Consider the following 14,487-nt stretch of genomic DNA (forward strand, 5'->3'; position numbering starts at 1 on the left):
ATGGCAAAATCTACAAAAATAAGACGCTAGAGTTGTAATAAACTGGTTTTATCCTTCAGGGGAATTAAAGGAGCGAGACAGAGATGTCAACACCTCACAAACCTCCAGCCTCACTGTCACAGTGTTGACAACAGTGACTGACCTTCATCGGTTCAGAAACACATCTTGTTATCTCACATAACAAGCCTCCCATCTCTATATCTGATAAGTCTTTATAAACACAGACACATGGCAAACAAACACACACACACACACACACATAGACAAAGGTAAACCTTGATTTCCAGCCAAATCCCCTCAAGGCTACAGCGTTCGGGGAGTGTGTTTGGACGCTTGTCAGCAGAAAGCACACCTGCTTCAACAACGAAGCTTCCTAAATGAACCTTAGAAAGCCCCTCAAAGGCGACTTCTAAATGTGGATCAGCAGGGGAAACTCCCAGTGGAAAGAGAAAACCTGCTCCCAAAACAGTCAACAGCTACAACAAAAGCCAACAATAGCATGCGTCCATTACAACCCCCGTAGCACAAGCCAGTGACTTCCCCTCGTTAACAATGAGCGCTGAAAGCCGGTGAGATCATTTGGATATAGGGCAAAAGACAGAGGAGGAGAGAGGAGGGTGTAACTCAGTGTTCAGAAGTTCAGAAAACTCTCCGGTGGTCTAAATATCGAGGCAGGGAGGCCTCGGCGAGCAGAAAACGTCACTTTGTGTCCCGCTGCACCTCGCTGTGGGAGATATCAATTACAAACCATTAAAGCCAGAATGTCAAACGCCTCCTTTTCACACTGATTTACTGAAACTTTTACTTCTACAAGGGGAAACTCACTGACAGCAAGCTCTCGTTTGTAGGAATATACATTTAAGTGATAAAACACACATTAGCATCTGTGTGAGGCTCTGAGACTTTGAGCTAAATGCTAACATGCTGGTTTAAAGCAAGTATACTGTACTATTCACCATGTTAAATATCTTAGTTTAGCATGCTGGTATTCTAACAGTTGCTACTTAGCATTAAACACAAAGTGCAGCTGAGACTGATGGGAACGTCATTCATTTTGCAGGTCTTTGGTCATAAACCATGCATGGATAAAATGGTAAATGGACGGCGTTTACAAAGCGCCTTTCTGGTATTCAGACCACTCAAAACGCTTTAACACTTCGAGTCACATTCACCCGTTAACACACACACGCTGTGTCTCAAATCGCTTCACTTCTGTGTTTACACTTAACATTTTGAGTGCATAAGTGCGTTCACACTGAGAAGTATGGAAAAATGCACTGTGAGAACCCGGATGATGCACTCAAATAGGTCAAAAAGCTGAGTGTGGAACTATGGACACTTCTCTCCCTAAATTTGATTTGAGACAACACTACCCTGTAGAAATTCACGCACTACGCCAGTAAGTACATAGTGTACACAGTGTACTACATGAAAGTGTCCTAACAGAAGTATGTGATTTGAGACGCAGCTACATTCACAAACCGACGGCCTTCAGGAGCAATTTGGGATTCAGTATCTTGCTAAAGGACACTTGGAGGAGCCGGGAATCGAACCACAGAGCTAGTGACGACCTGCTCTACCTCCTGAGCCACAGCTGCCCCGAAAAAGACCAATAAATGACAATGACTGAAAGACAAAAAAACAACGACAAAGGACGAAGATGTCAAGGAAAACAGTCACTTTTTGCTAGAGCTGCAACGATTAGTTGATTAACTGATCAACAGAAAATCAATCGTCAACAATCTTGATGATCGGATAAAAATTTGCTGGTTGCAGCTTCTCAAATGTGAGAATTTGAAGCTTTTCCGCGTCATAAGACATTTAAGAAATTATAATGGTAATTTTTCACTCATTCACTAATTTTTCTGACATTTTATAGAAAAAAGGATTAATCAATTAAGCAAGACAATAAATAATAGTTGGTTGCAGCCCTACAATTAGCTGGTGATCATTTTTGAAATGACTGAGACAAATAAGGATACCAAGTCCTAATATTCTGAAGGTTATTTCATTTGTAAAGTAGAAAACTACAGTAAAAAACTAGTGTTTGTAAACTAACAGCTGATTTCTCTGTACAGGAAGTATCTCAAGAAAACTGCACTGAGTAGTTTTGATGCTTCAGAAAGCTGATAAGATACTGTAAGTTAATTACTAAATGAAAAGGAGGCAGTGTTTATAGTTTTGTAAAAGAATGCAGTGATAAGGTGTTTTGCTATCACCAGTAATGATACAAATGTCTAGTTTTGACTCTAATCAACAAACTTTCTCTTTTCCTTTTTCTCTTTAAAGGGCACACATTTTGCTTTTTGTGATTTTTGTGTGAACGTATGTAAAAATGCTCCCTGTGAGTCAAAAGTCAGGGCTTCAACCTGCTCTCAAACACTTTGTTCGCACATGCCCATAAACGGCCATCTTGCTCTGCAGCCTCGGTTGCTAAGGTCTTTGCTAAAGTTTTTCCATGTGTTGTTCGCGTTGTCCCGTCTCATATTTCAGATCTTGATTTTGGCTCCGAACATGTACGGATCTATTTGAGAAGTTGACATTTCGAGTAAAGAACGAGAGTAAAGTAGTGAAATCCTGCTACTGTAGATGTTTGTTTTTAGTACCTGCTTCTGGGCTCATCTTTAAAATGTTCTGGATCATTTCTTCATCCATCACCAAGAGTCAATTTTTTTTTTTTGCATTTGTTTGTGTGTCTTCCAGCAAAAAGTTGACATTAACATGAAGAGATTTTTTCTGTGAAATGAAGCTGACAGATCGGCTGCAGGCCAAAGAACAGCTGATTAGATTTTGGAAGATGACCTCAAACTACATTTCCTGCCATCAGATGATTGGTTTTTTGTTGTTGTTTTTTTTTTTATGTAGCTGTAACTTCTGATTTATTCCATATCTTGCGGGTGTCTTTCCAGTGTCAAAGAAATCGATGTAAATTCAAAGTGACTTCTTTTCTCAGCCACACAATTTATTATATTTCCTCTTTTTTTTCCACTTTTTCTATCATTAACACATAAGAAGAAAAACTAAACCTTGATTTTTACCCTTGACAAAGAACCCTCCTGCCTGAAACTGGGTGACAGAGCTCTTGTGACAGCTATTAGTAATACAAGCCAGCAGCTGAACTGGCTTTGTCCGCCATTATCAATCACTAACACGCATGTAAGGAGTATCGTTAAAGCTCTTATCTTTCACTCGGGGTCTGTCGGAGCTGCTGGCGGTGACCACGTACGTCCCAGTTTTCTTTTATTTTCACCTTTTCTTGCCTGAACTATTGAACACTGCTGTTGGGATTCAGATGACCTTGTTCACACACATAACTGGTTTTATTAACAGCCTCTCAGAAAATACATTTTGATTAATTATTTAGCAAGAATGGTGGTTGCAGCTTCTCAAATATGAGTATTAACTTCCACTTTTTATCATAAATAAAGTAAATCAAACACTTGTTGGGTTTTTTTGGTTGTTTCTCCGATAAAATAAGATTCTGACAAAACAATCTCAACTCAAGGGCCACTTAGTTGCTTGTTCTGGAGCTTTCAACAGTCTCTGTGGAGATGTTTTAAACATTATATGTTTCCATGGCAACCCACAGAGAAACTTCATACAGTGGATGTAAACTAGGAATTTAATTGATTGTAATCGTAGTCTTTTGTATTGTTGTTTGGATGTTTTTGACAATTTATTATGGTATATAGTTTTATTCTGTTTTTATCTATTTTGGGGGCATTTATTTCCTGCATTTTGGTCATCAGTGCTGGTTGATTAGGATAAAAGTATGTTTTATTTATTTATTTAACCTTTATTTAAGCAGGAAAACTCTCATTGAGATTAAAAATCTCTTTTACAAGAGCGTCCTGACCAAGACTTATAAGAATTTACAATGAAAATAAAGAATAAATTACAGAATCATAAAATATTAAAAATATTCATTAGTAATTGTTGTAAGTCATCAACTTCAGGGATCAAACAGGGGCGATATGAGTCTCCAGATGAGCCTCCGCATCATTTAGAATCACTTTAAATGCATCCGGTGAGACCAGCTCCAGGACAACGGAGCAGCATACTTAAACAGCCTGTTTCCCAGTTTAGTACAGGCTGCTGGGAGCGAAGACAATAACTTCTCATACAATTTAATGGATGAATAAATTGAACCTTTAACCCAACTGAGGAAACTCAATCTTGCCTGAAACGGTCAAAAGCTCTACGTGGACCTTGAGATGAGTGTTTTCTCAACTCCAAGGTCAAGAATCAACTGTCCAGCTCAGAATAAGAAATCACTTTAGGGCTTTTGGTAATTGAGATAGCAATTTATCATCTTTTTTTTTTTTTTTTCATTTTCAAGGTTAAAAGGTTCAGTTTTATTGTCGTTATACAACACAGGATGCACAATGAAATACAGCTGTAGCCGCCTCCATAGTACGCACACATAAGTGTATTGTATGATGTATAAATATGCAATTAAATAGAACAAAGTATATAAAAATAGTACTAAAAGAAGAAGAAATAAAAACAAAAGGGAAAAACTATATTATATTCACATATAAACACACAAGGGTTTTTTACTGTATGTGTAAAATCAATGTAAATTTCAAGGTATAGTGCAAAAACACGAGGTAGTAAGTTGTAAACTAAATGATTAATCAAAGAAATAACGAGTAGATTAATCAATATTCATTAGTTGCGACTCTTGGACATGTTTTGCATGATGTGACGTCATGTCTTTCTGTAATTTAGCAAAGCAAAATTATAAAATTACACAAGAAATTTGATCTTAACCCTAACCCTAACCCTAACCATTGACAAAATAATCCTAAATCAAGGTCCACTTACTAGAGGTTTTAACCACATCTCATGTTCTTCATCAGTGATTAAAGTTAAGTATTACTACTACTATTATTATACTCCGTTTGCTGATAATTAACTTGAAATGTGGTTGAAAAAGCTTAAAGTAGACTGTAAGTTAAGATTATTTTGTCAAAATGTTCCAAAAACGTTACCAGAAGAAGACAGAAAGTATTTGTGTGTATTTGTGTCACAATAGATCACAGTGACTCGTCACATCTTCACAACAGACTAAACTAAAAGTCAAGTTAACGTCGGAGTACGTAATTACAACAGCGAGCCAACTGAAATATTTACTGAAACTAGAGATAATATTCAACCATGTCAAACAACGGCGGGAAAAACAGTTTGCTAATGAAAATAAACCCTCAAAGAAACAGTACACTGTTCATTGTGTCCTGCAGAAGGGCAATAAAACCACTTCATCAAACACAAAAGCTAAAAACTCTCAGCTGTGCAGAGAGACAGTTCAGTAAAGCCCTCCAATCCCTCCGCTACAGGAACCAGATAATCCTACTGTATCAAATCAAATCCCTCCAGAACCTTCTCTACCCGCTCCGTCCCGCCTTTCCCTCCACTATCTGACTCAATAAAGACAGCATTCAGAGTTCAGACAGGACCTTGTTTTCATCATTTTTTTCTAAAAAGGCAAACACAGGCTGAGTTCTTGAACTTTGTGATGTACCTGCTTTATCTCCTGTTTGTGTGATCAAAGGTTTAACTGTAGGACACTGACTCTCAAAACTGTTGCTCCCAAATAGCTTCTGGTTCTGAGATATCTTGTTGTTTTTACTTTGAAGTTTAATTATAAATCAAATATACCAAACAGAGTGAAGATTTGTGCTTGTCAGATTGTCTATCCTCATCGACCAGGTGTGAGGAAGTGTGAAAGTAGGCGAGATCTGAACTTCTCCATCAAACTCTCTCTGATCGTTCTTCACACGATCACCTCCGTCACCTTTCACGCAAACAACCGAGTGCAACAGCGAGGAGAGACAAGTCTGAGAGTTGCACAAAGAGACACAGAAAACAGGAAGTTGTTAGAGGGAGAGGTCGGGGAGGTGGTAGGACGCTATGATGATAAGCTTCTCACTTCACCTTTCAATGTGGCGGTTCAGAACAACACTTTTTGCTTTTAGATGTGGTGTGATGACATGTAACTAGCAAGGATGTCATATTTTTGGGTTTTTTTTTTTACCATTTGAGTTACAAAATGAGCCTTCAAATTTTAAACTGAAGCAGAATTTATGCTAGACATGCGGAGTTCCCACTATAGATGTCTGCAACATATGTTTTATTCATAATAATTTTTTGCACCTTTCACTAAATCCAAAGGCTCTTTACAAACAGATAAAAAGCAAAAGCTACAATACACTCATGAAAAGTTTGGCTAAAAAGACGTCTAGAAGTCTCAACATTTTAATTTATTGATTTCACCTGTTGATAGCACCATTGTTGTTGTTGTATTGTATTTAATGGGACCATGTACAGTATGAAACATAAATGTTGTGCTTTAAGCTAATTTTCATCTGCAGTCCCTTATAATTAAAACTTATAACAGCACAATAACAAGCAGTACAAAGCAAAAAAACACACAGGACACATTATACAAAATACAAATCTACACACAACAGCAAATAACAACACTAGATGCATGTATCCTGCATGATGAGGCCGTGTCCTGCTTTAATTACCCACAGTAGCCATGTTTCAGTCACTTTGTCATATAGAGATATACAGTGTATATATATGTATATAGTGGGCTATGTGCATGCATGTAGAACTGGGGTCACATCCAGGTAACCTCTACTTCGCCTTCTGTCATTATTGTTATATTAATTATTATTATAGGATTGAGAGTTTCCTTTCACTGTGATAGAGAGTGAAGGTTTGCAGTGGAGATAGCTTTTCTAGATGCATGTTACCAAAAAAAACAACAAAAAAAAAACCAAAGGTGATGGTGACGACAACCGTGCTCAGCATTAGAAACTCACCACAAGCAGCCCATAGTGTCCGACCACAGATCACTACGTGCTCTCTCTGTAGCCGCCGTGCGTGTCGACTACAGCGTAACTACAGCAGCTATGTGTGTAGCAGGGCTGCAACTAACAATTATTTTCATTATCGGTTAATCTGTCAGATTATTTTCTTGATTAATCGTTAGTTGTTTGGTCTGTAAAATGTCAGGAAATAGTGAGAAATGTTAAAATAGCCTTAGATGATGTCCTCAAATGTCTTGTTTAGTCCCAACTAACAGTCTATAACCCAAAGTTATTCAGTTTATTATTATAGAAAACTAAAAAAAAAAACAAAATATTCACATTTAAGAAGCTGGAATCGGAGATAGTTGGCGATTAATTTAATAGTTGGCGACTAATTGATGAATCAATTAATCGTTGCAGCTCTAGTAGGTTTTATTCTCCAAAACACAATCCCCAATCTCTCCAGATCTGTATGAAAACAGCTGCTTGGCTTGATATTATAATCCAGTCTTCTTGTTCTCTTTATAAACTCTCAGATGTTAAGATGTTGTGACTCTGACAGAATCTGATTTGAGGTTCGTCCAGACTGAACGCTTCACAATCCGATTTTGTTCCAAGTTTTAATTAAATCCAGATGGGAAATTTAAAAATGACGACTCCATGCAGCTCGTTGCTGTTCAGGCTGATTAAAGACTATCAGGTTCGTGTCACATGGAGGCAAAACTTGACATTTTGGATACTTGGAGCTGCATCTTTGATTAAACGCACTCTATAAATACACTTTAGTTAATATATTTTTTAAAGTTGCCTTATGTGAGCCGCAGTCCAGACAGACAGAGAGTTCAGAATCAGACGATTTAAGAGGAACTCTGTGAATTAAGTATTTTTCCAGGCGTCGGACCTTCACATTCCAGTCTGTTTCTGTCGTTCCGTCTGCCGCTGAGATCCTGAACCCAGCGAGCAGCGAGACTCTCGTCTCTCTCCCTTCAGAACGAAACCACGGAAACAAAAGCTCCTCTGTGCCGCTGACTGGACTGGACGGGACGGTCTCACCGCCTCAACTTCAATCAATGATTATCTTAAATAAGAACAACATCACAGCTCTGTTCTCACAATGCAGCAAAGATCTGATTTCTCCTCACATGTGTCTCGGATCTGATGTTTTCTATTAAAAAGAATGAAAACGGTAGATCTGAGTCATTTGGATAAAAATAGATCATACTGTGTACTTTTTTTTTGTGTAATGGGATACGCTGTTTGTTTTCGATTGTATATGAGATTATGTATTCCATGTGGGTTAACTAGAGTTGTACTGTATTATTATGTCATTCATGTGGGACTGTTTGTAAGCTCAGCTGAGTCACTGTCAGCACTCAGGACAACCGGACAACAATAGAAAGAAGAAAAAAAAAAAAAACGCACCATCGATTCATTTATGGAAAAACGACTCAGACTTTGTTTCGGTCGCTGTGTGTGTCTCTGATTTCACTGTCGCTTCATAACCGTACTGACTATGGATTACTTCCTAAAATAGAAACAGAATCAGATTGAAGGTGAAGGTGAGCCAGAGAGACAATAGCAGCTCTGTGTTCCTCCGTGCTGGACTAGTCTGAACCGTTCAGGAGCTGCAGGGCTTCGTTCTCTGATGTACGCTAACTGAATAATCTGCTTTTTGTCTGACAGTTTCAACTACTTACTGTATGAAGCCTCTTGAGACAATGAGCAGCAGCCTTTTTCTTTGTTTAGCGGTGTTTTTATGTGGATTTGGCTCCTAATCCTGCTGGTTTTTGCTACCGGACTAGTGTTTTGAAAAGCTCTCAACAGCTCTTAATTGGGACTATTTTTAGCTTTGAATGCAGCTCTTTACATCAGTGTTGGAGCTGTTTTCTTGGCTCCCGTTAATACGATTACAACATGGTTACATATTCAAACAAAACCGATGAAAAGAAGGTTTAAACACACAATGTTCAAACAGCTGAACATGTCTTATAACCTGTTCGCTCTTTCCAATCACACTCAAACTAAATTTAAATATAGAAAATTTGAGATATTCAAACCATATCGACCTCAACATTTAGAAATCAAAGCTGAGGAAACCGCAGAAGCACAAACTGCACTGAGACTGACGACGCAGTTGATCGGCTGCAAGCGGACGCTCATGGGTGGGGCTGAGCATCCGACCTCGACGCTTTATGGTACTAAATATGTCCTCAAGCAACAAAAACTGTCAAATAACCAAAAGCTCAGATTTGTATTGTGTAGGAACCAAAATACGTTGTTATTTCTGTTTATATATTGACGTGGGCATCATATATTGCATCACTTACGTTGCTTGACATATGGGTGTGGTTTCCTATTATTTAACCTATTCACTTAGGTGGCGGCATTAGTTTTGGACAAAGGGAGTTGGTAGAGCTCTGGTATTTTCTGTTGACCGTCACCATCATTACTATCATTACTATCATTACCATCGTCAAAAGCTCAGATTTGTATTGTTTGATCAGATGGTTTATCATTTGAATCAAACTTACATCAAGAGAAAAGGCGTCTGCATACTAAATACTGATGCTAGGTATCTAGATTTATTGGCTTCAACTATCAGTTTTTGATATAAATCAATATGTAGGCAATTTTAGAAGTAAGTAGAGTTCTTTATAAGTTCATGTTCAGCTGCTTGTGTACAGTATATATATCGGTATTAGAGCTGAAAGTTATTTTTCAAGCAAAAATGCCAAACGTTTTATGGTTTCAGGTTCTGTATCCTAAGGATTTGTTGGTTTTTTTTGGCCTGTGTGATGATCATTTTTGGGTTTCGAACTGTTGGTTGGATAAAACAAACCATCTGAAGTTGGGCTTATGATATTTCAACAGGCATTTTTCACCATTTTCTGACATTTAATAGGCCAAATGATGAGCCAGCAGATCAATCAATCATAAAACGATTCATTAGTTGCAGCCAAACATACCGTAGGTGCCGCATCAGCACTAATATCAAAAAACCTCAAAGATACTGAGCTCTAATAACTGTGGAAGGTGTCAGCAGCGACTGGCAGCCTTGGAAAGTTCATTCTGGCCATAAAACCAAAAAATCAGCAGACAAGAAACATGTTAGTGAACATGAGCAGCGACCAATCCACAGAAATGTAACCTTCAGACTCAAACAGCTGGTGTGAAACCAAGTTTAACTCTGCCAAAGTCGGGTTTCAGCAGCATCAGGGACTCATTCATTCAGCTCTTCTGACACGTAAAACGATAAAAGAAACAAATATGAAAGGAGACTCAGCATAAACTGGAGCAACACGGCGTTATTTTTCTGTCAGAAGCAGAAACCCGATCTATCGGCAAAACCCTCCTTTCAAAGCCACCTGATCCTCTCAGCTATATGATCTATATATACGGAGTAGATGCTGGTGCTGGTTTACGTGGAGCCCCGAGGGATCAACAAATGACTGTGCCCCCCATCACCCCCCCCCCCCCACCCACCCTCAGGACCACGTCACCCCGTTACCCTCCATACTGTAACAGAACCACAGCATCAAATAACCTCAGACCCTGCAGCGGGAAGGAGAAGAAAGGCGGCGATTGTAGAGGAAACCCCCTCGGCCTCTGCAGGAGAGGGATTAAGCATTAGGTAATTGTGTTAGAGGAGAGGATTAGATTAGAGCGCAGAGACGAGGCAGAGCAGGTTAGCTGGAGACGACGAGAGCCCGGTGATACGTCTCTGAGCTCAGGACGACAATAAAAAGGTACAGGTTTTATAAAAACAGGCTTGTGATGTCTGTCTGGGTCTGATTGTGTTAAACGATGTCAACAAACAAACCAGGAACATGTTATCCCATCCAAACTGGGCAGAAAGTCTCCATGTGGTACAAATTAAGACGCCGTCCTCTTCCCTCGTCCCATCCCGGAGGCCTTACATAAGACCGATAAATATGATTACTCATCCTCTCCCTCCTTATCTGATCGAGTGTTCTGGATGTAAGGAGTGTGGTGCTGGAGAATGTTCCACTCAAACCATAAAAAAGACATTTTTCACAGACAGCTAATTGAGATTTCAGACACTCTCTAGTCATTGTGCATCGTCACTGTCTGCACAACAATTGTTTTCTGCATCTATAAAAATGCGGCTGATTGCATTGTGGGATTTTTCATGTATGCTACTGTTTTTGTTGCATTTTCACTCAAGTGAAATGGTGTTGGGTAAATATAGTGCACTGTAGTAAACAGCTAGCGTTCCGGTTGGTTTTCCTCCTTGGTGCGACTCGTTTGGGCAGATCTGAACACATCATACTCAAGTGTGGACCAAAACAACCACACAGAGACCCTTTTAGAGGAAGAGGTATCAGTCACGAATGAATTCTGGAGCGGCTCCATCTGACCGACTACGAGGCTTTCTCTGCTAACGGTTGCTAGCAGCTAGCTGGAGGACGGACTAACAACCAAGTACATTGCATTTTTTGAAATTTAAGCAGATAGAAGCTTCTTCACAGTGTTTACATGAAGAAGCGACATCTGACCAATAAGCAGAGTGAAAGTTCACACCTGTTTTTTTTAAGTGAAGCATTTTGGTTTACTTGGTATTTTTCTCTGTGTGAAAAGAAACCGAAACAGGGGGGGAAAACCACCCAAGTTTACTGACTAATCTCTCGATTCACACCTGGGTAAACAAACTATGGGTTTAAAAACAACCATGTGTACATCCAGCAGTGCTTTGAGCTACATGCTAATCTCATGCACGTTAGCGAGCATTTTCTAAATTTCTAATTAGCACCAGGTACAGCTGAGGCCGATGGGAAAGTCATTAGTTTTGCAAGTATTTTATCATATCATTTGGTGCTCTGACAGGATGTTTGTGAATTCTGAATGTTTCTTTATAATATGTGTAATGTTCACCAGTTGTTGTGTAACTCTGCTGTAGGGAGGGGGGGGGGGGGGGGGGGGTCAGTCTGTGTCAAACTTGCTCAGATTTGTTCCAGAGCATCACATGAGAGGAGCCGGACTGCCAGACTAAAATACATGTTATTGATACTATTTCTTGTTATTAATGCTGGAAATGTACAGAACATGATGGATTTACGTCTGCTGGAATGGATTTTCTTCACTTTCACATCCACCCATTATACATAGAGGACGACTCTAGTAAAGATAAAACAATTATCGGATTAAATTTGTTAAAATCGACAGAATCTTTGAGTTTTGGACAGATTTATCACTAATGATCATCAGTTGTTATTACATACATGACTTGATGGATTCACGTCAGATTAAGTGTACTTTCTGCACTTCACAGATATATAATGCACAAGCAGTCCACACATATTTAGCTGCTTCACCTTCTTAAAGAACGACTCAGGATCCCAGATCACAAAAGAAAATACCAACGTGTGTTAAAAACTATTTTTAATATTGAAATTATCAATATTTCAGAACTGACTCAGTAACTCCCGCACATGAGGGTTTCAGTTTATGTCAGTAGTGAGTGCTTGCAGAGGGAGGAGTGAAACCACAGATGGGGGGGGGAAACCAGAGAGAGAGAAAAAAAAAAAAGCAAGTCATCCTGTCACAGTAGCTCAAGCCAACCTCCTCTGGGGAGTGTCACAACACTCACATTATTATGTCTCAATTTAAAATTTCTATGACTATATGTTACTACTTTCTACCACCGTCATGAAACTCTATATAACACAGAAACCTTCTCCTATTAGGTTGAATAAGCTGTTTTAATGGGCGTCTATGTGATTGTAGTAAAGCTTTACGGGGTTTAAATAGATTAGTAAGATGTCTTCACGTTAGATGACATCATCTGGGACATAAAACAAGAATAAAGCGCCACCTTCTACTGATAGAGTCCTTTACTGTACAGCTGTTTATATGTTGAAATAGAATAAATGAAACTAAAATTAGAATAAAGACTACAGATATAACTGTAACTATAATTTACTTTTTGCTAAGTATACACTGTTCAATGGTGTTAATATGCTGTAATACACTGTAGGCTACATTAGTGCAAGTCAGGTGGATGTTGTTATGCTAGTAAGGTGTATGATTGTCCAAAAAAGTCACGTTTGTGCCTGTAAATCAATTAGGACTTCCCAAAAACCAGCTCCCTACATCTCCTCCTCACAACACAACAACCCCGCATCACTTAACGGACCTCTGCCGCCTCTCATCCCCGCTTCTCCCTCACCCTCCTCCCGCCCCAAGCCCCTGTGGCGTCTCCGCCTGTCCGCCTCCTCCTCCTCCTCCTCCTCCTCACCTCTAGCAGGGGCAGGTCGGGGTCCAGGTGTGTGAAGCTGTGCAGGACAACCGGGCTGCGGTCCTCGACCACCTCCAGCCTCACCCCGTCCCAAATGTTCCGCACCTTCCAGGACGAGTCAAACATCTCCACCAGCTGTCCCGGCTTGACGCTGTGCGCCTCGGATTGCATCCCCGGGAAATAGACCATGGATGCCCGCGGAGCCCAGAATTCAGTCACAGCGACGGTAGCGACATTTTTTCTATTCTGTTTTCTATTCGTTTCTTTGAAGCAAAGAGTCGCCGCTGCTGTTCGCGCTGCAGCGGCTGTGTTGATCACCGCTGATGTCTGTTGCGTTTAGGGACTCATGACTCACAACGGGGCTTTTCTAAACCCCGCCCCGAGACTGTGCTGCCTTCAGGGCTGTCGGAAATATCGAGATATAACAGGGGAGGGGTTCACAATTTTTCAAGCTTGTCTTAAAACAACAGTCAGGTGACCAACAATGAAACAGGTTTTCCTCACTGTAATCATTCCTCCTGTTCATACTGGATATTAAGAGATCCTTTAAATGTGCTTTCAGTGTAAGTGATGGAGGCAAAAATCCACAGTGTGTCCACACAGTCATTTAAAAGTAGATGTGAAGCTTATGAGGCTTCAGCAGTCTGAGTTAGTCATATCAAGTGGATATCTGACACATTTACAGTCTTTTTAGCATCAAATTTCCTCTTTGTGTTTCCTCAGACAGTGTTTCCCTGTTGAGCTGTGGTGGAAGTATAGTAACAAAAAGAGGGACTTTGACACTAAAAAGACTGTGACATTGAAAGATATCTACTTGATTTGACTCATTTAGACGCTGAAGCTTCATATTAGCTTCAGATAAACTTTGAAATACATTAAATACAAGTATTATGAGGGATCTTGTAATGGTCAGTATGAACAGGAGGAATGATTACAGCAAGAAAAACCTGTTTCCATGTTGATTTGGGCTCCTGATTATTATTTTGAGACACATTTGAAAAATTGTGAACCCGTCCTTTAATGTTATTATAAAAATTCTGTTAAATTCATTCTAAGGAACAACGTGATTGTGGCAGATAACAGAGCAGGAAGAATTACTCAAGATATAAAGCTGCAACTAACAATCCTCCATTAATCGATTAGTCATCTGGTTTACAAGCTGTCAGGAAATGGTGAAAAATGTCGGTCAGTGTTTCCACAAAGCCCAAAATGCGACCTCAAATGTCTCGCTTGACTTCCCTTCAGTCCCGACCAACAGTCCACAACCCAAAGATACTCTATTTACTGTCATAGAAGACTAAAGAAACCAGAAAATATTCACATTTAAGAGGCTGGAACAAGAGAACCAAGCAGAAACAATGACTGAAACTATCAATATAATACAATAAAAAATCTATAATAAATATAATA

The 14,487-nt window shown here is 39.5% G+C and overlaps 1 protein-coding gene across 3 annotated transcripts in view; it reads right to left on the reverse strand.

Moving 5' to 3' along the window:
* LOC121903639 (ral guanine nucleotide dissociation stimulator-like) overlaps positions 1 to 14,487 on the reverse strand; it is a 69,329-nt gene that overhangs the window by 23,614 nt on the left and 31,228 nt on the right. Inside the window, exon 1 of one of the 3 annotated variants that reach the window (XM_042420860.1) lies at positions 13,078 to 13,498. The exons of 1 other annotated variant lie outside the window; for it this stretch is intronic. In XM_042420860.1, the coding sequence (XP_042276794.1) occupies positions 13,078 to 13,266 (189 nt within the window). In that variant the 5' untranslated portion in view covers positions 13,267 to 13,498. Of the gene's footprint in view, positions 1 to 13,077; positions 13,499 to 14,487 lie in introns of those variants that run through there. One more of the 3 variants, XM_042420861.1, reaches the window with a different exon arrangement.

This window comes from Thunnus maccoyii, chromosome 9 (assembly GCF_910596095.1).
Source record: "Thunnus maccoyii chromosome 9, fThuMac1.1, whole genome shotgun sequence".
Lineage (NCBI taxonomy): Eukaryota > Metazoa > Chordata > Actinopteri > Scombriformes > Scombridae > Thunnus > Thunnus maccoyii.